Source organism: Camelina sativa, chromosome 7 (genome assembly GCF_000633955.1).
Source record: "Camelina sativa cultivar DH55 chromosome 7, Cs, whole genome shotgun sequence".
Lineage (NCBI taxonomy): Eukaryota > Viridiplantae > Streptophyta > Magnoliopsida > Brassicales > Brassicaceae > Camelina > Camelina sativa.
The window spans coordinates 25,919,371-25,939,105 of record NC_025691.1 but is presented as its reverse complement, the minus strand read 5'-3'; the positions used below and the strand labels follow the sequence as shown (position 1 = coordinate 25,939,105).

The following is a 19,735-nucleotide window of genomic DNA, read 5'->3' as shown; positions in this document are numbered from 1 at the left end:
GTGGCATTGCCGAATGGGTCATCCCTCTGCAAAAGTTGTTGGTCAACTTCATAATGTTTCAGTTTCTGTTTCTTTAGAGAATTTGAATAATGCTTGCGATGTATGCCTTTGTGCGAAGCAAACTCGTGCTCCTTTTCCGAGCAGTATGAATAAAACCGATATCGCTTTTCAATTGATCCATTGTGATTTGTGGGGGCCATATCGAACTTCAACTTATTCAGGAGCTCGTTATTTTTTAACAATTGTGGATGACTTCTCTCGTGGTGTTTTGCTCTTTCTTCTCAACGATAAATCAGAAACAGTAACGCAGATCAAATATTTTTTGGCCTTGGTTTCCCGACAGTTTGGTGCTCAAGTAAAGACAATCCGCAACGACAATGGCACCGAATTTGTGTGTCTCACTAGCTACTTTCGTGACAATGGGGTCGAACACGAAACCTCATGTGTTGGCACTCCCAATAGAATGGTTGTGTGGAAAGGAAACATCGCCACATTCTCAACGTCGCTAGAGCATTGCGTTTTCAATCTAAGTTACCAATGCAGTTTTGGGGTGACTGTGTTTTGACTGCTGCATATCTGATCAATCGAACTCCAAGCTCTATTCTACAAGGTGCTACTTCTTACGAAAAATTCTACAACGCTAAACCCAGTTACGATCATCTCAGGGTATTTGGAAGCTTATGTTATGCGCACAATCAGAATCACAAAGGGGATAAGTTTGCTTCAAGAAGTAAAAAGTGTGTGTTTTTAAGATATCCTCATGGTAAGAAAGGCTGGCGATTGTTTGATCTTGAAAAAGAAGAATTTTTTGTGTCAAGGGACGTGGTTTTCTGCGAATCTGTTTTCCCGTATGCCACATCAATGTCGAGTTCAGCAACGAATGAAGACGATGAAGCAGAGGTTAATTTATGGGCTCCAATTTCAAGTAGTTTGGATTTGGAACCATAAATTTTGATAGGCCCACTAACCACTCAGCAAGCCCATTCCGATTTGGGTCCTGGTCCACTACGAGATGGTTCTCCTCTTGTCACGGCTTCCCCCTCATTGTCTTCGGTACCAACTCCAGTACCAATTCCTGAATCCGACCCGACTCCCGACCCAGTTCTTCCATCTAATCCTCCTGCAGACCCGACACCAACACCAACACCGGTTGTTGAATCCACATATGCGTCAGTTGACATAGTGACTCAGCCAGAGGAAGCTATTGGTTGAGGACATCGCAGGAAGATTTCATCTGTTAAATTGCAGAATTTTGACATTTCTGCAAATCCTGTAAAGCAGTTCACCAGCTTCCTCTTCCATATCTGAATCTGAAAAAGGAGTTCGATTCTTGCCCTAACATCAAACGTTCCTTGCCGCCATCACATCTGCCATTGAACCAAAAACATTTCGTGAAGTTGTTCGTGATCGTCGTTGGCGAAAGGCTGTGGGTTCCGAATTCAATGCTCTTGAAGATAACGATACATGGACGTTGGAGGACTTGCCTCCATGGAAAACTGCCATCGGTTCACAATGGGTTTTCAAAATCAAACATAACTCTGATGGTTCTGTGGAACGTTACAAAGCTCGGTTGGTCGTTCTTGGCAATAAACAGATTGAAGGGGTTAACTATGGAGAAACTTTTGCACCAGTAGCAAAAATGGGTACAATACGCTTGTTCTTGCAAGTGGCCGTCAGTAAAGGATGGGATATTCATCAAATGGACGTCCATAACGCGTTCCTACATGGTGACCTTCATGAGGAAGTCTACATGAAGCCGCCACTTGGGTTCCGCGCTCCTGCTATTTAGGTTTGTCGTCTACAAAAATCTCTTTATAGTCTCAAACAGGCTCCACGATGTTGGTTTGAGAAATTCCAAATTGCGTTAATCGGCTATGGCTTCAAACAGTGCTTGTCTGACTACTCTTTGTTTACCTATAAGAAAGGTTATATTGTGTTAAATGTTCTTATCTATGTCGATGATCTGATCATCTTCGGTAGTACCAAGGAAGTCACCGACAGTTTTAAGAGGTACTTGTTTTCTTGCTTTCGTATGAAAGACCTTGGACCATTGAAATATTTTCTTGGCATTGAAGTGGCAAGAAGTTCGGAAGGTATGTATCTTTGTCAATGAAAATACACACTTGATATAATCAAAGAAGCTGGTCAATTAGGTTGCAAACCAGCGGAGTTTCCTCTAGAACAGAACAACAAGTTGGCACTTTCCGACTCCCCTCTTTTACAACAACCAGGTGTGTATCGTCGTTTGATCGGTCGTCTCATTTATCTTGCTGTCACAAGACCAGATTTGTCCTACTCAGTTCATTATCTTGCCCAATTTATGCAATCTCCTCGCGAAGATCATTGACTTGCGGCCGTTCGTGTTGTCAAATATTTGAGCGGCAATGTTGGGCAAGGTATATTGCTACGAAGTGATTCTAAATTGCAGTTACATGGTTGGTGTGATTCAGATTATGCAAGTTGTCCTCTCACTCGACGATCTGTCACAAAGTATTTTGTTCAACTTGGCACTTCTCCTATCGCTTGGAAGACTACAAAGCATCGTACGGTGAGTCTCTCTTCCACATAAGCAGAATACAGAGCAATGCGTTGTGTTGTTCAGGAACTCGCTTGGCTAAAACGGGTTTTGATAAGTTTGGGATGCTCTCATCCTTAACCTATGCGTGTTCATTGCGATAGTAAATCAGCCATTCATATCGCCACAAATCCCGTTTTTCACGAAAGAACCAAACATGTTGAGATAGATTGTCATTACGTTCGTGATGAGGTAACCAATGGTGAGATTTATTTGTCTCATGTTGACACATCTGTTCAGTTGGCTGATATCTTCACAAAGGCTCTAGGGACCAATGAGTTCTGTTCGTTCAGGTCCAAATTGGACATACAAAATCTACACGCTCCAGCTTGAGGAGGGGGTATTGTGATATCTTCTATATCATATCAATCACATTAATTTTCTGATTCAGTATTCATTGTATAATCTCTCACATTAGGAAACATTCTCTTGTATATGTAATGATGATTAACATCAATAAGACAACACAATTCGACAAACTATATCTGCGTCTCTTTAGAAAATATTAAGCAAAGCACTGATCATAATATCAGGGGATATATGATATATCCACAAGTTTCTTATAGAAACGCTTTCGAACTCCGTCTGTAAATAATGATATCCCCGAAGGCCGAGATTCCCCTACCAATAATTTTAGTTATCTTCTTTTCTTTGACTACTTTCTTAATAAACTAGTAAAAGAAACTTTCGTCTTGTTGAGATCGATGAGTCTATCTTGTAATCATGTTGATAAAGCCTTTTTCTTTGTTTCTCGGCGAAGACAAAAGAGCTTACAATACTGTTGTGGTTTTACTTACACACAATTTTAGGGTAATTTCTTACTTTATATATTTTCAAATACCTAACGATCAAATTACTTTAAAACTCTTCCAAAACAATAACTAATCATTAGTTAACTTTCTTATATTAGCAAAATCAAGAAAGAACCGCGAACTTTGACACTAGTTACTAGACTATCAAAACTACTAAATACAAGTTAACTTATAGTAAATACAAGCTTATGATGGACAGATCTAACTAAACAAAAATCTTGGACTTGAGAAACCTCCAACAGTCATCACAACAAGCTAATGATGCTACTGATAAGACTAATTATTATTATCTCAATTGTTGTCGAACATTGCACAGTAATCGTTTTCATCTTATTATTTCATAAGGCCAAGAAAAATGGAATTATTTAATAAATACTAGAATATACTAGTATTATACAATTCACATTCCTTTGTCACTAAGATTCCGAATTTTTTTAAAACATTATTATGAGAACTAAAAACAATTTCTAGGACGCAGAAAACCAACCACATGTGTAATAGAAACCCCACGACACGACATTCTTTAAATCGTATTTATAAAATGTGAAATTGTTGTTATACAAAATTTTATGGTATGAGATATTTAAGGAAAACAATAATAATACTACTACTAGTTGGCAAAATTTAAAACTCTCACGACATTTTAACACGTGTCAAATTCTGGATCGATACTTGCTCTCTCTCACAAGTCATAAACACACAAAACAGAGTCAAAAGCAATGACTACTCTGTTCCAAAAAGCAAAGCTGGTTCCCAAGAAGATCAAATCCTGAAATGTGCGATCCATCTTTAATCGCTTTGTGTTATTACATCACTTGCTAAAATTCCGGTGAAATCTTTATTTCCGGGGAGATATACTTCCAAAAAAAAAGCTGGTTCCTTTTTCTTGAAGTTATCTCTTCACTTCAATTAATTTTGATTGGTTCTTCTGTCTTCTGTCTTCTGTCTTCTGAGCAAGAGAACAGAGGAGCTCTGTCTCGTTTCCCTCTTATTTATTTCCTATTCTCAAACATACACAGACGACACATGTGTATGTGTGTTTGATTTCAATCTTTGTTTTTTGTCTCTGAAAAAGTTATATTCTGTTTTTACCTAAATTGATTTTGTGAGAACAGAGTATATATATATATATTGAAACAGAGCAGCTCTGTTTTACTTTGTAGAGTTATGGAGAGGTATGAGATAGTGAAGGATATTGGTTCTGGTAATTTCGGAGTAGCAAAGCTTGTTCGTGACAAATTCTCCAAAGAGCTCTTCGCTATTAAGTTCATCGAGAGAGGCCAAAAGGTCGGTCTTTTTCTTTAGCTCTCTGAGCTACTACTAATTCAAGATTATATTATGTTATGTAAGTTTCTCTGAGTTTCTTAAATATGTTTGTTTTGTGATTTGTTTATGAAGATTGATGAACATGTACAAAGAGAAATCATGAACCATAGGTCACTCATCCATCCCAATATAATAAGATTCAAGGAGGTATATATATATATATATACACACAACAATGTCTTCTCTTTTGGGGTTTATTTCTTCTTAAAGTGACATAGAAATTGAAAAAATAGGTTTTGTTGACGGCAACACATTTGGCGCTAGTAATGGAATACGCTGCCGGAGGAGAACTCTTCGGAAGAATCTGCAGCGCCGGAAGATTCAGCGAAGACGAGGTCTTTCTTGTTTTGATAGTACTGATTTTGTCATCATGATCTAAAACAAAACATTAAGTGTGTGTATGAATGATTGTTTATTCAGGCAAGGTTCTTCTTTCAGCAGCTCATATCAGGAGTTCATTATTGTCACAGTCTTGTAAGCAAACAATATCACATTTTGCTCTCTTTTATTGTTTTTGCAATGGTAATTTTACAATTTAAAAGTGTTTGGTATGTGGGAAAAATGAAGGAGATATGCCATAGAGATCTAAAGCTAGAGAACACATTACTGGATGGAAGTGAGGCACCGCGGGTGAAGATATGCGACTTTGGATATTCGAAATCAGGAGTTCTTCATTCGCAGCCAAAGACAACAGTAGGAACACCTGCTTACATTGCACCTGAAGTGCTCTCCAAGAAAGAGTATGACGGCAAAATCGCTGATGTTTGGTCTTGTGGAGTCACTTTGTATGTTATGCTTGTTGGTGCTTACCCTTTTGAAGATCCTTCCAACCCTAAAGATTTTCGTAAAACCATCGCTCGGATTCTCAGAGCTCAGTATTCTATTCCTGATTACGTCCGTGTTTCAGATGAATGCAGGCATCTTCTCTCTCGCATTTTCGTCGCCAACACTGAAAAGGTATGTAATGTTGTGTTCTCTTTCAACTGTGGAGATGGGAATAGTTTCGATTTGGATTCCTCAACTATTTCGATTTGGATGTGACAGAGAATAACAATAGAGGAAATAAAGAACCATCCTTGGTTTCTCAAGAATTTGCCGTTGGATATGTCGGAAGGATCATTGATGATGAATGGTCCATCTACTCAAACAGTGGAAGAGATAGTTTGGATCATTGAGGAAGCTCGGAAACCGATCACTGGAGCTGGTGGACTCACCGGTGCTGGTGGTTCCGGTGGAAGCAGTGGTGGTGCCATTGGCTGTAGCAGTATGGATCTTGATGACTTGGACACAGATTTTGAGTACGATATCGATACCGCTGATCTCCTTTCCCCTTTGTGAACTGTTTTTTATCACCCAAACAAAAGCCAAAGATTTCATGTTTCTGTCTTTCTGAAGCTGATATACATTGATGATACACACATACGTGAATATAATTGTTCTTTAGAGTTTTGCTTATTGAAAACTTAAATCATTTGAGTGTGAAACATTCTATGTGATTCTTTTTATATCACAACAATGTTATCAACTTATCGACATTTTTATACATACATGAATCATGCAGCATGATACGTATAAAAAAAAGTAAAAACAGATTCATGATATACATAATATATTATTAACGGTAATAGTTTTTAATTAATCATATATGAGTTAGAGTTTTCTATAAAGAGTTCTCTCTGCCACGGCAAGACAAAAACACATGTTATTTTCTGTAATTTGCCAAATACAACAACACAGATTAAGAAGAATTGAAATTGAAAAAAAAACGATATCAGTAGTTGTTAAGTAGATTCCAAACAGTTTGCTCAACTTGCTCCCATGATTCAGCTGTCCGAAGTTCATCCCAAATACTGAACATTGCACCTAACACATTCTCTTCATGTAATATACAGTAACACCTGCAACAAATCACAGTCACAGATCATTCAGCACAAGAAGCCTTCAAAACTTTTCTTTAATCATGTTTATTTACTACTTACATTGTGCGGTAGGAAGGACGCAATACTTTCTTCCTTGTACTACTACTGTCTGTTAATTTTGTAGTTACATTCTCCGGTGACCTACTTCTGATTAATGGAAGCCCGTAACTCTCAAGAAGCTTCTTGAAAAGATCAGTGTCTCCTCTGAAGACGTCCAAGTATATTGGTATCAAGTCGTAGATGGGATCTCCTGCAATGTCCTCACTTTTTCAGAAAACTCTCCAGGAATGCCCAAAAGTCTCCAAATTTGGGAATATAGTTTATGAATTTGGGAGTAAAAAGTACCTATGGATAAATCGCTGAAGTCAAGAATATGACTAGGACGCCATGAATTGTGTTGACCATCAACTGAATCATCTGCGTATGGTTCCATGTGAATGTTGTCATCCATGACGTCTGAGTGTATCCAGGTGCAGGGCTTGATTTCGTCTCCACCATTTGTGTCCTGTGATCCCAGAAAAAGGTTATGTTAATTCGATTTAAAGAAGGTCTAGATTCCTGATAAGAAAAAGAGAGAGATAAGAGCAGCAACCTTGAAAACATTGAGTAAATCTACAAAAAATTCATCAGGAATGTATTCGTCTATACTGTTCATCAGAGCCCGCGGAATAGGATTTCCCCTGAGAGGTTCAGACCAAAATAATCACAGTAAGCTTTTTATAGAGCAAAAGCAAATGGAAGCAGAGTCAATGAGTCAATTCAAGAAATGTACCAGTTTTCCAGACGGCTAGGCACGTCTTTCTTCTTTTGGGACAGAGCATCGACAAAAACTTTCCATTCTGCTGGAATATTCAACTCCTCATGAACAGCATTTACATTCAACAACTCAGGACATGTGACTGGTGGATATGGCAATAGATGAAGGTTGCGTAGTTGTTGTCCCAGAAAGGACGCCAAGTTCTGAGCATCGTTCCACGTCAGATCATCTCTTCTGCAACAACAGTTTTAAGTTAGAGATACTTGGTTTAAAAATGAGTCACACGCAGATACAAATAAGGAGAAAAAGAGCACTCACAATTGGGCAAATATCTTCCCTTTGCATCTTTTTGTTATAATATATGGCCAAACATGTGAACTCAATGTACCAAAAGAATCGGGTGCTGGCTTCCCCTGGTTTCTATGTTCACGTAGCGTTTTGTTCCAAATACCAAATGGGAATTCGCTGTTCAACATTGATGCGTCAAAATCCACATTGGAGCTAGAGATTATGTCTGGGATTCTCTTGCCATCCCAAGGGACAACTTTGTAAGATCCGTTTTCGAAGAAAAGAATCCCGCTTGCTAGAACATCAGGAATATGTGATTTCAAAGGAGAATCAGCCCGGCCAAGAATGTCATAAAACTCAAGCTGCACAAATGAAGACAAAGAGTTACAATCATAACAATTCCCATGGGGTGCTCAAAATTATTGTATAAATATTACTTGCCTCAGTTCCAAGACCGTACATAGATTGTTCCAGCCCTCCTTCAACAAACAATTTAATGGCGTAGTCAGAGAACAGATAAACCTGACAGAAAAAATAAGAGATGTCAGAAGCAGATTAGTGAAAAAATTAGGAATATTGAGGAACATTTTTTGAGAAACTTTTCTAATAGAGACAATCAACTCACAGGGTTACTGCCAGTTCCAACTGGAAGCTTTTCTTCTTCGGTAACTGACGGCAGGTTGTGGAAAGTGCATACTTCCTCTAGACATCGCAACCATTTCTCAGCATTTAAAGCAATGCATGCTCCCTAACACGGCAATCACAGAGGACACGTTAAGAAATGATGACGGAGAGATACTTATAAAGCTATAAAACTAAAATTTCAAATACGAGGTTACCTTCCATATTAGTTCTCTCATCTCAGGCTTCAGAACCCAGAGCTTGGATAGCCAGGCTCTCATTTCTCGTTGACCTACAGAGTTTCCCATAGACCAGGGGAAATTGTAATGGTCTCTTTCTTTATCAAGAAACGAGGCAAGGAAATCAATATCATACGAGAATCCATTCTTCCACATATTGTATCTCTTCGATACTCCATTCGCATCCTCTTTGTGTTTTTCAGTGTCTGTCCCTCCATTCATTCGTGTTCTCTTCTCTTTCCTGGTAAGGTCTGAGTAGCTCAAAGTATTGTCGTCTTCATCGTGTGTTTCGTTTTCTGAATCTTCAGAATTTCCATCATCAAGAGCAAGAAGGCCAGCACGACAAACCCCTTTGTGATGGTAACCAGGCGCCATATCCAAACACACGTACCCGAAGTTTTCTTTGTTCACAAAATTCTGGGTAACAGCCACTGTTGGTTCAAGATTAAGGATACAGTGCCACCAACCACTAGGAACATAAATCGTTTCGCCAGCTAGTAGTGTGCATTCAATCGGTTTGTCTTCGTCCGCAAGGAGGGGATAATAGTCTAGCCACCACTGTTTATGGATAGAAATTTTTTAACGTGATACAGTAAAGAACAATCAAAATGACAATGCTTAAACAATTCAGCAATATACCTGCAGAGATGAGGGGGTATCGATACTGACATCACCATCATCTTCATTTACATGAACTGTAACACCTAGAGGCACTTTTCCAGGGGGATACAATGCCCACCTATTTATAACATAATGACATCATCCTCAGAATATATATATATATATATGTTTTTTTGGACAAACTCATCCTCAGAATATAGTATCACCCAATTCCAGCGAAGCAATGGAGANTTACCTTCCATATTAGTTCTCTCATCTCAGGCTTCAGAACCCAGAGCTTGGATAGCCAGGCTCTCATTTCTCGTTGACCTACAGAGTTTCCCATAGACCAGGGGAAATTGTAATGGTCTCTTTCTTTATCAAGAAACGAGGCAAGGAAATCAATATCATACGAGAATCCATTCTTCCACATATTGTATCTCTTCGATACTCCATTCGCATCCTCTTTGTGTTTTTCAGTGCCTGTCCCTCCATTCATTCGTGTTCTCTTCTCTTTCCTGGTAAGGTCTGAGTAGCTCAAAGTATTGTCGTCTTCATCGTGTGTTTCGTTTTCTGAATCTTCAGAATTTCCATCATCAAGAGCAAGAAGGCCAGCACGACAAACCCCTTTGTGATGGTAACCAGGCGCCATATCCAAACACACGTACCCGAAGTTTTCTTTGTTCACATAATTCTGGGTAACAGCCACTGTTGGTTCAAGATTAAGGATACAGTGCCACCAACCACTTGGAACATAAATCGTTTCGCCAGCTAGTAGTGTGCACTCAATCGGTTTGTCTTCGTCCGCAAGGAGGGGATAATAGTCTAGCCACCACTGTTTATGGATAGAAATTTTTTAACGTGATACAGTAAAGAACAATCAAAATGACAATGCTTAAACAGTTCAGCAATATACCTGCAGAGATGAGGGGGTATCGATACTGACATCACCATCATCTTCATTTACATGAACTGTAACACCTAGAGGCACTTTTCCAGGGGGATACAATGCCCACCTATTTATAACATAATGACATCATCCTCAGAATATATATATATATATATGTTTTTTTGGACAAACTCATCCTCAGAATATAGTATCACCCAATTCCAGCGAAGCAATGGAGAGTAATATTGCAGGAAAAAAGAACTTAGCGCAGAAAAAGGAAAAGAAAGAGATGTATTTATGTCCTCAAAAGTGTCTACCTTTTCCGGCCACAAAGCAGGGTATTCCAGGCACTGGTAAGAGCTGGATCGACATGCCAAGATGCACCAGACCTCTCCGGACCAACTATAAGCCATCTGTATGGTGGACGACTTTCTTTGTCTAAGATCTCAAACCAATCTTCTTGAAACAAATGAGGCACACTATAGTCTTTCAATAATTCAGGAGCAGCATCTCCGAACTACATGAAATGTTGAACCCTTAAATCCAAGTGCCAAATATTTTCACTAAGAAGTTTGGGTTATGCTACAACTCTCTCTGACCCTGATGAGAAGAAAGTTTTGTATAAAGTTACAAAACTGTTTCTCGTACCTTGTCGTCAAAAACGTACAGAGGATCTTCATCCCGCTGGAGTTTCATATATGAGATGTAATCCTTAAACTTCATGGAAATTTTGTTGGGACTCCTTTGAGATATTCTAAACGGGACTTCACCATATTTCTCGACTAGTTGGTCGATTGTCCACGTATTACTGGCTGGCCAAGAATCAGCAAGGCCAGAAAGCAAAACCTAAAACCATAGACAGTAACAACATCACAAAAAACAATTCACCTATCTGGAAAATTCTAACAGATCAAAATCTCTTTTACTAGCCACAAGAAGACATAACCTTTTCATATACACATGATTTAAAAGATTGAAACTTATAGGTTTCTTGGCGTCATATTCCTTGGAAAACTCATCCAAAGAGATATCTCTCCTACGTTCCACATTGCCATCATCAAAAGAGAACCCGTCAAGAGATGTATTACACCTATAGAATCGTTTATACAAATACAACGAATTGAATCCTGCACAAGAGCAGAACCAAAACGAGACCTTCTCGTATAAGAGAATGGAATGAACAGAAAAAGTCTTGAAAGAGTAAAGTATGCATCAAGCGGGAATTACCATCAAAATGCAAAGGTTTCTTGTAAGCGTCATTTTCTGGAGCAACTCCTTCTCTGTAACATCAGAAAAACCAATCAATCAACACTTTTTCACATAAACACAAAGAATCCAGGGAGAGAGTCTGAAACTTTCAACATTAGCCAAATTGTTTCATTGAACATAAATTCCAAAAAGTACTTACAGATGCAATGTAGTTTTTTTCCAAGAACCTTTGTAGTCAAGAGGACCTTTAGCTCTTCTGAGACACAAGCTCATCCAGAATGGTTCTTCGTTACACAGAATATACATAACACTACCCAAAAAAAAATCAAACATGAACACAAACACTATTAATCACAATTTCTCATAAACGTCCTGAAATCAAAATCCTGACTAGTTTCTCAAAACGCGAATTGATCTAACCTGCTGACGCAAGCGAGGTGAGCGATGTCTCGGGGAGCAAGGTATTCGAGAAGAACGCAGATGGTTTCATCTGGGAGCACACTGAGACTACCGAGAGCCTCTGGTCGACGATCTCTCTGTCCCAACGTCGTCATTTCATACAACACAGCTTCAACCAAATTTCGAATTCTCTCTGAAGATCTGATTCTTTTCACCGCGGACGTGCGTGATGATTCCGATTCCCGAGTCTCGTCGTCGTCGTCGTCGTCGTCGTCGTGGTGTGGGTCACCGAGTGGGCGTAAAGGCCTTGGCGCACGTTTAACGATATCGAACTACTGCTTACGACGTCGTTTTCGACGATCGAATCTGATAGAGAGAAGAAGGTTCATCGCGTTTAGCTTACGCAAAAATCGTTTTGTAAAGGGATAAAACGCGGAAACGCGTTTTTTAATCTACAAAATGGGCTTTGTGTTGTGGGCCTTGTGGCCTTTTAGATAGTAAGTGTCAGGATTCACGATATTGAAAATAAAATGGGCTTTTACGAGAAACAGCAATAATCGCGTTTCTTAAGAAGAGTAGTTATAAAAAAAAAAATAGAGGATCCTGCTGTGAATCTGTGATCATAGTTTAGTCAAGGATAATAAAAAAAATAGAGGATCCATAATTTGAAAACATTTTCTGAAAATAAAAAAAACAATGAGTTTATTTTATTCAAGGAGCTTTTTCACACAGAGAATGCTAATATTTTAATACACTTCACCTACTTGGAAAATGCTTACAACGTGCTTTTTTATATGTGCTCTCTGTAAATAGATAGAGTCTTCAACTTTTAACTCTTTCTTTTTATTCTGGGGTCGTTGATAGATGCTACATTTTCCACAAATAGATAATATTTTATTCGTTGTGAGGACTCTTTTTCAGGTAAGTGCTTTCAATCTTTTAGGAACAGATTTGCCCATAATTTATTTACATCACCGATCTTAAACATTGAGAGTAGATTGACGGTGTTGATGAGAGATTGCCATAGTTTTTTTTTTTTTTCATTCTTTTCCATATGCTATGATTCGCGATCTTTTTATATTTGTCCTTTGCGGTCCACCAACTTATACATTTGTTAATTACATTCTGAAAATGTATATAAGAAAAAAGAAGAAGATATAACTAATTTGATAAGATATTTAACACATATAAAACATGAGAATTAACATTTGCGTTTAACGTATGTTATATATATTTATTATGAATATTATACACAAAATATTATAACTATCTTTAGAATTCAATATACTCCTGATGTTGCAAATTCTCATAATTAAAATTATATGTCCGGATAGCTAATGACAAAGCGTAAGCCATCACTCCATAAAAATATCAAATGTTTTGTAATCACATACGAAAATTCAAGAATATAATTGTGCTATAATTTGCAAACCTGTTTCAAAAAATATATATATGTGTGTATATTATTTTGCGCCTGTAAATAGAGATATGTATTCCATCAACATTGCGCAACAACTCCCCTCACAATCTGTTCTCCAATAATCCAAATCAAATCAAAAACTCTCTTTTTCTCTCTCTCTTCTACTCCATATAGTTATGGCTTCCCCACCTCTGTCACCTTCTCGTACGATCCCCACCACTGCGGTTGCCCGATCAGTGTTACCCATTGGATCTTCCTTGCCCTCTGTCAGCCTGACACGTCCATACAACAAGCCGACAAGCTGCTCCCTTGTGTCCAAAAATGATGCGGCAACTAGTTCTACTGTCAAACCTATCGTGAAACGGTGTGCTGAGTACATACCAAACAAGCTACCCGACAGTAAATATGTGCGTATATTTGACACGACGCTCCGTGACGGGGAACAATCTCCCGGTGCAGCCCTTACTCCACCGCAAAAGATAGAGATTGCCCGGCAACTCGCTAAACTCCGAGTAGACATTATGGAAGCTGGTTTCCCGGGGTCGTCTGAGGAAGAGGTAGAAACCATCAAAACCATCGCCAAGACTGTTGGGAACGAGGTTTGTTTCTTTGTTTTCCTTCACTTAAAACATTAAATGATTGTAAAATGATTTTATGCTGAAACTATATTGTTCATTTGCTTTAGGTGGATGAGGAGACAGGTTACGTCCCGGTGATATGCGGCCTCTCACGATGCAAAGATACAGACATCAAGGCGGCTTGGGAGGCGTTGCAGTATGCGAAGAGGCCGAGGCTAGGCTTATTCATATCTACTAGTGACATTCACATGAAATATAAGTTGAAAAAGACTAGAGAAGAAGTTATCGAGATGGCCACGACTAGTATTAGGTTCGCTAAAAGCTTAGGCTTCACTGACATCCAATTCGGTTCCGAAGACGGCGGCAGGTCCGTTTTCTTTAAAACCTTTATAGTACATACATATATCGTTTGTTTACACTTCTTTTTTTTTTGTTAATAAAAAATGAAAATTTTGTACTTTTGACATCTTATTTCTTTTAATTATTACAACTTTTTACATGCACATGAGCTCACCATAAAATCATGCCATATATATGGATTTTAAAATACTGGTGTTCATGTGATTCAGAACGGATAAGGACTTTCTATGTAAGCTTTTGGAAGTAGCAATAAAAGAGGGTGCAGCTACGGTGGGCTTCGCGGACACGGTAGGGGTTAACATGCCGCAAGAAATGGCAGAACTAGTGACATATGTCAAAGAAAACACTCCTGGAATTGAAAATGTTATCTACGGTGTTCATTGTCACAACGACCTTGGTGTTGCTACCGCCAACACAATCGCTGTACGTAGTTAACTCTCTTTTATATTTGTATTAGATTCATTTACACAAATTCCGTACAAATATACGATTCTCAATTGGTGACAAAAAAACATGTTGAACAATGAGTTTAAATTATTCTATACATATATATAGGCCATATGTGCGGGAGCAAGACATGTCGAAGTAACAATCAACGGAATAGGTGAAAGAAGTGGGAATGCGCCGCTTGAAGAGGTAAGATCATCATCATCATTGTCAACATGAGTTGTGTTGTGTGTGTGTAAAATTCTTTTTTACTATAGTCCAACTCAACAAATTAGTCGTATAGTTTTGATTTTTGCATTTTTTTTTTCACTGATTTTTATTGGTATCCTCTTTTATATAAATAACGTAATCTATCTAGAAAATTTTAAATCATGACATATAGTTTATTAGCTTTATATATAGCATACATAATTTAACGATTTTTGAGAACTATCTTTTTGGTCTATATTGTAAACGATAAAAAAAAAATTATACTATTATTTAGTCTAATCTTAATTTTCAAAAACATAAAATAATTTATATGTTTAATTTACGTAGTATACAAATTGCAATTATATTTGATATTTTTTAAGACTAAAATTATATTATGACTTTCGTCAACATATTATGGTCTGCCAGTACTGCTGCTGGCTGTGTATCATGATGGCTTTATCCAAACGGTCTTATCTTTGATCCATGATCCATCACTCACACAAAAAGGTTATATGTAGGTCGTGATGGCATTGAAATGTCGAGGACCATATGTGATGGATGGTGTTTACACAAATATAGACACACGCCAAATTATGGCTACTAGCAAGATGGTAAGTTTCCGTATACAAATTGAAACTTACCATTTACTTGTCATGTAAAGAATAATTTTGCTAGTTTTGTTGGCCTTTAATTATGATGATAATACTAGTGTTGATTATGTAAATTCGTGGGCAGGTTCAAGAACATACCGGCATGTATGTTCAAGCACATAAGCCCATAGTTGGAGACAACTGCTTTGTTCATGAAAGCGGCATTCACCAGGTTACTTTGTGTTTTTTTTTTACATAAGAGATTTATTAAATATTATATATATTTGACATAAGATAATTAGAATGACTTGTTCAAAACATTTGCAGGATGGAATATTAAAAAATCGGACTACATATGAGATTTTATCACCAGAAGATATTGGGATCGTCAAATCTAAAAATTCTGGCCTTGTTCTTGGAAAGCTTAGGTAACTATATTTGTTTTTTCTTTATATAATTTATTTTGGTCAAGAGATAATTATTCTATTAAGTGATTCTTATCTTTATATAACTTCTTTGACATCAAGTTATATAAGTAGAGTAATAACGTTATTTTACCACAATGACTGATCGTTGTCTAATTCTGTCTTTTATATGTAGTGGAAGCCATGGTATTAAAGATAGGCTAAAAGAGGTATCCTATATGATTGAATCGTTTAATTATATACTTATATAAAATGATCATGTATATCAAATAAGATATCAATATTAATTTGTTGAACCATTGTGTTAATTTATTATTTTCACAGTTGGGATATGACATCGGTGATGAGAAGTTGAAGGACATCTTCTCACGATTCAGGGATTTAACCAAGCAGAAAAAGGTTTCTATTTTAGACTTTTTTCATATAACATGTCTGCTATGATTTAACTTCCAAATAATTTTTTTTGTTGTGTATGATGTAATAACATAAAATGCAAATTAAATTTTTTTCAGAGAGTCACAGACGATGATTTGAAGGCACTAGTGGTGTGAGGAGGGGGGATCCGTTTATAAAGTGGAAATTAAGAAGACAACGTATGACGAATAATAAGTGCTTGCTTTATTAAAGATATTGCAACTTTTCTGTGGTGTTTTTAAATTTCTTATGTTAAATGTATGTTTAGCTTTTTAAGTGTGTGTTGTTTGTGTATTACGATGATAACGTCGTCTATTAAAATTGTTGTTTTCACTTAAGCGTATGTAATGATACTGTAATATGAGTATAAATATTGTTGTAGCTGTTTGTGTATATTACCGAAAGAGTAACAACTAAGACCATTTCCACCGGGTAGAAAACACATTTCTCATATATAGTATTTTATTATTTTTAATTATTTATTTAAAATTTAAATAAAAATAAAAAATTAAACCAATCATCTGTTATAAAGTAGGTGTTAGAAACGTTTACAACGAAGTTGCTCATTTGAGAAACGGTTTTCAATTTCACTCTTCTTTTTAAATATTTTATTATTTTATTTTTGCTGAACAACTCTTACACGCTGACGCTCTACCATTGGACGTATCCTAAGGAACTCTCGATACATATAACAACTTCAGGCTTCCATTATAAATATTGTTGAAAGCCTAATGGATCAAGTATAATTATTGTATCCATCCAAAAACTTGATTTAATCCAGAAATTATATACATATAATCATCTTTCGTATCCTTAATCTAGATATTTAATATTTTTATAGATAATAATTATAATATTTTAGTTTGGTATATAAAAGAAACGCTCATATGAAATTAACTATTCGATACATTTGCCGACAACAACAGCAATAACAATCAAACTTGTCAATTTGGCTAAATGAGTGGAAAACAAATCAAATCAATTCAAAANGCCCTAAGGGGATATTGTAAATGGGCCTAAATCCGGAAATAGCTCATTGGACATTTATTTATAAAATTGAATATCCTTTAACAAAAAAAAAAAAAAAAAAAAAAAAACAAAATGATATGAGAGATAAACTGCCATAATATGTTATGGAAAAGGACATTTTTACTTTTTTGAATATATGAATGTGGCATTGGCACATTACATATACATAAAACGTATACCATACCATTACCAACAACAACGTTGTAGTAAAACAAACAAAACATAAGGGCATCATTAATGGGAAAACTTTTTTTTGTGTTCTTAGATTAAATATATAGTGAAAATAATATTAGATCAGTTATTAAGATCATAGGTAAAAAAAATGGGAGAACTAATTATGGTGTTCTTAGAATAAAGATATAGTGAAATAATGTAAGATGTAAACTTCCCTTCTATTAAATCATTCTTCTGTTTAACATAAGAAACTGAAAAAAAAATCAAACATTGTCTATTTACTTCTCTGCAAGACGACTACAATCTTCATAGGATCAAGCTAGACATTTTGAGTGGAAAGTCCTGATACTATATCTCAAAGAAACGAAGCTCAACCATGAATTCTTTCTGTTGTGGGAGAACCAAGCAACAGCCTTGGCAGAAGCAAGCACTTGAATAGCATATTCCATAGCAAATACTGTCTTATCTACAGTCACGGGGTTAGCTCCATTCTTCAGATCAATCTGAATTCCAGACTCCACTCTGAAACTAAACGGTCCAACAATCTGCAACCATCAACTAGAGGCAGCCTGAAAACACCAGTGAATCCAAAACCTGAAAGTATTCAAAACAGAAACTGCAGTTTCCAAAACCAAAACCTGCAAGAAGAAAAAAACAGAACCTGCAGTTTTAAAAACCAAAACCAGAAAGTATTAACTGCAGTTTTCAAAACCAAAACCTGTTGGAACAAAAACAGAACCTGTAGTTTTAAAAATCAAATCCCTGCAGTTTTAAAACCAAAACCTTCGGGCTTTCTTGTAATGTCCATTGAAAGTTTCGTTCTACAAGAAAGACGGAACGCATCATTTAAGATTACAGTCATGAAAGCAAAGAAGGGAAGAAACATCAAACGAAAGATTACAGTAATAATGCACCATGAATCTGTTAACAATAGAGGACCATGACATCATTATCGACTAATGATTTTCATTACATCTCTAAAGTGAAAGGCTAGCGAATGAAAGAGCTCTGTAGTACCAAGTTGCTAACATACTACCTGTTTTCTATATGGAAAACTAGGAACTTCATGTGATTCAGGAAATGAAACTAATCCATTTGCTCAAAGATAATATAAGCCAACCAAACTTCTCCTCCCTCATCTTAAAACTCTCACATCAATCCTTAAAACAAATAAGAAGATTCAAAAGCTGACCTTGAGTCCAGGAACATAGTCACCACGCTTGTAGTAAGATGGACTCTTCATGGCTCTCCATTCAGCAGTTCCCATTACATCTACACAAATCAATCCAATTCAATCGCACCATTACAAAACCTCCAAAAAAAAAATGAAAGCAATTCAATCGCACCTGATGCTTCTCCTTCTTAGCATCTATCATCGATACAGAACTAAGACGGGTTTCTCAATTTCTTTCTCGAACGTGAACGACGAAGACGAAGAAGATTCTGATGGCTGAGTATCGGAATCGGGTTGACGAGCGGCGGATGTCGTACACAAGTCGAAATCGCATGTTAGTCACTAATACCTTTATGTATCAAAAGCCAACAAAGAAAAGGGATGCAAAACAGCAAACCAGGCAACAAATCCCCGAGATTTCTCCCCAAGAAACGGGTCCAAATCTTATCTTGCATGGCTCTGACTCTTTCCATTACAAACAAGGACTGTAACATACTCCTGAAACAAGCTGATTCATCAGTCACCGGTACCAAATCCTTGGGAAAAATTCACAAGTAACGAGACAGACGAAGGAATTCGAAAACAATAAAAACCTAAGAATCGTCGTCTCTAGAACAGGAAGGCAAAATGAAATTTAAAGAAGATGACGAACTGAGAAGACGTCGTCGATGTAATCGTCGGAGAAACGAGGAAGCATATCGGAGATTATGGTTTTGAGTCGAGAAGCGGACTCCGATTCTCTCGACATCGGGAATGTGAGCGCGCCTACTTCTTCAGCCATCATCGATTTCGAAGAGGATGAGAGATTTTTCTTTCTCTCCAAAATATCTCAACCAATCACAACACAGAAAACAAAGAAGAACTGCGTTGTGGATCAGTTCTATCCCAAGACCAAAATTTTTGATCTAAGCCCACTGTTTCCTTTTTTATTAATATAACTGGGATAAGAACACACAATAGTTCTGCCGTTAATGATGGCCTAACAAAAGATCAAATTAAAGACGATTGTCACGAACCTGCTTGTGGTACTAAAAGCGAAGTCTTATGCACGAAACTGTACTAACTTGCCCATTCATTCATTCACCTTCAGAAGTCGACTCAATTATTGGATCGGGATAACATCATCTTCTTGTCAAATTGGGGGAGACGGAGAAGTACAACAAAAAAAACGTCAGCGTTTTCTCAGGAGTTCTCTGATTCACAGCAACTAACTCTTTTAGAATCGGGGGTTCCCAGAATTAATTCACGAAACAGGAGTATAGCTCGCGAAGAGAAGAAGAAGCTAACCGTTATATATA

The 19,735-nt window shown here is 37.1% G+C and overlaps 3 protein-coding genes and 1 long non-coding RNA gene across 7 annotated transcripts; 2 read left to right on the top strand and 2 right to left on the bottom strand.

Moving 5' to 3' along the window:
- Positions 4,071-6,184, top strand: LOC104702617 (serine/threonine-protein kinase SRK2C). Of its 3 annotated transcripts, none has more exons than XM_010418509.2 (7): positions 4,071-4,163; positions 4,551-4,674; positions 4,786-4,860; positions 4,947-5,048; positions 5,134-5,187; positions 5,281-5,670; positions 5,758-6,184. In XM_010418509.2, exons 2-7 carry the CDS (start codon positions 4,555-4,557, stop codon positions 6,049-6,051), a joined length of 1,035 nt encoding a protein of 344 aa, XP_010416811.1. In that variant the 5' UTR covers positions 4,071-4,163; positions 4,551-4,554; the 3' UTR covers positions 6,052-6,184. The 3 variants fall into 3 exon arrangements, with proteins under 3 accessions (XP_010416811.1, XP_010416810.1, XP_010416809.1); XM_010418508.2 differs by having other exon boundaries at positions 4,077-4,417; positions 4,533-4,674; XM_010418507.2 differs by having other exon boundaries at positions 4,078-4,417.
- On the bottom strand, positions 6,296-12,029 carry LOC104702615 (F-box protein At1g78280). The gene is made up of 16 exons (XM_010418505.2): positions 11,656-12,029; positions 11,435-11,545; positions 11,254-11,306; positions 11,011-11,153; positions 10,675-10,872; positions 10,344-10,543; positions 10,054-10,153; positions 8,517-9,095; positions 8,303-8,425; positions 8,119-8,199; positions 7,708-8,039; positions 7,405-7,623; positions 7,225-7,312; positions 6,978-7,137; positions 6,693-6,882; positions 6,296-6,611 (listed from the first exon to the last, which is right to left on the bottom strand). The coding sequence occupies exons 1-16, from the start codon at positions 11,787-11,789 to the stop codon at positions 6,485-6,487; spliced, it is 2,838 nt and encodes a 945-aa protein (XP_010416807.1). The 5' UTR covers positions 11,790-12,029; the 3' UTR covers positions 6,296-6,484.
- On the top strand, positions 13,145-16,339 carry LOC104702614 (methylthioalkylmalate synthase 3, chloroplastic-like). Its single transcript, XM_010418504.2, has 10 exons — positions 13,145-13,653; positions 13,740-13,999; positions 14,202-14,415; positions 14,548-14,628; positions 15,150-15,242; positions 15,367-15,453; positions 15,549-15,649; positions 15,822-15,855; positions 15,971-16,045; positions 16,159-16,339. The coding sequence occupies exons 1-10, from the start codon at positions 13,231-13,233 to the stop codon at positions 16,195-16,197; spliced, it is 1,407 nt and encodes a 468-aa protein (XP_010416806.1). The 5' UTR covers positions 13,145-13,230; the 3' UTR covers positions 16,198-16,339.
- LOC104702613 lies at positions 17,458-19,436 on the bottom strand. Of its 2 annotated transcripts, XR_754062.2 has the most exons (5): positions 19,031-19,436; positions 18,610-18,935; positions 18,456-18,535; positions 18,003-18,084; positions 17,458-17,901 (listed from the first exon to the last, which is right to left on the bottom strand). It is a non-coding gene; the product is annotated as an uncharacterized LOC104702613 (long non-coding RNA). The 2 variants fall into 2 exon arrangements; XR_754063.2 differs by lacking the exons at positions 17,458-17,901; positions 18,003-18,084 and having other exon boundaries at positions 18,093-18,535; positions 18,610-18,713; positions 18,835-18,935; positions 19,031-19,435.

What these genes read in the sequence shown, in the direction of transcription:
- LOC104702617 (XM_010418509.2), top strand. Translation starts at nt 4,555, where the DNA reads ATGGAGAGGTATGAGATAGTGAAGGATATTGGTTCTGGTAATTTCGGA. An exon ending in TCATCGAGAGAGGCCAAAAG is followed by an intron (nt 4,675 to 4,785) that starts GTCGGTCTTTTT and finishes TTGTTTATGAAG; the next exon opens with ATTGATGAACATGTACAAAG. An exon ending in GAAGATTCAGCGAAGACGAG is followed by an intron (nt 5,049 to 5,133) that starts GTCTTTCTTGTT and finishes TTGTTTATTCAG; the next exon opens with GCAAGGTTCTTCTTTCAGCA.
- LOC104702615 (XM_010418505.2), bottom strand. Translation starts at nt 11,789, where the DNA reads ATGACGACGTTGGGACAGAGAGATCGTCGACCAGAGGCTCTCGGTAGT. An exon ending in TGTACGTTTTTGACGACAAG is followed by an intron (nt 10,544 to 10,674) that starts GTACGAGAAACA and finishes CATTTCATGTAG; the next exon opens with TTCGGAGATGCTGCTCCTGA. An exon ending in CCTAGCCGTCTGGAAAACTG is followed by an intron (nt 7,313 to 7,404) that starts GTACATTTCTTG and finishes TGAACCTCTCAG; the next exon opens with GGGAAATCCTATTCCGCGGG.
- LOC104702614 (XM_010418504.2), top strand. Translation starts at nt 13,231, where the DNA reads ATGGCTTCCCCACCTCTGTCACCTTCTCGTACGATCCCCACCACTGCG. An exon ending in TTATGGCTACTAGCAAGATG is followed by an intron (nt 15,243 to 15,366) that starts GTAAGTTTCCGT and finishes ATTCGTGGGCAG; the next exon opens with GTTCAAGAACATACCGGCAT. An exon ending in TTAAAGATAGGCTAAAAGAG is followed by an intron (nt 15,856 to 15,970) that starts GTATCCTATATG and finishes TTATTTTCACAG; the next exon opens with TTGGGATATGACATCGGTGA.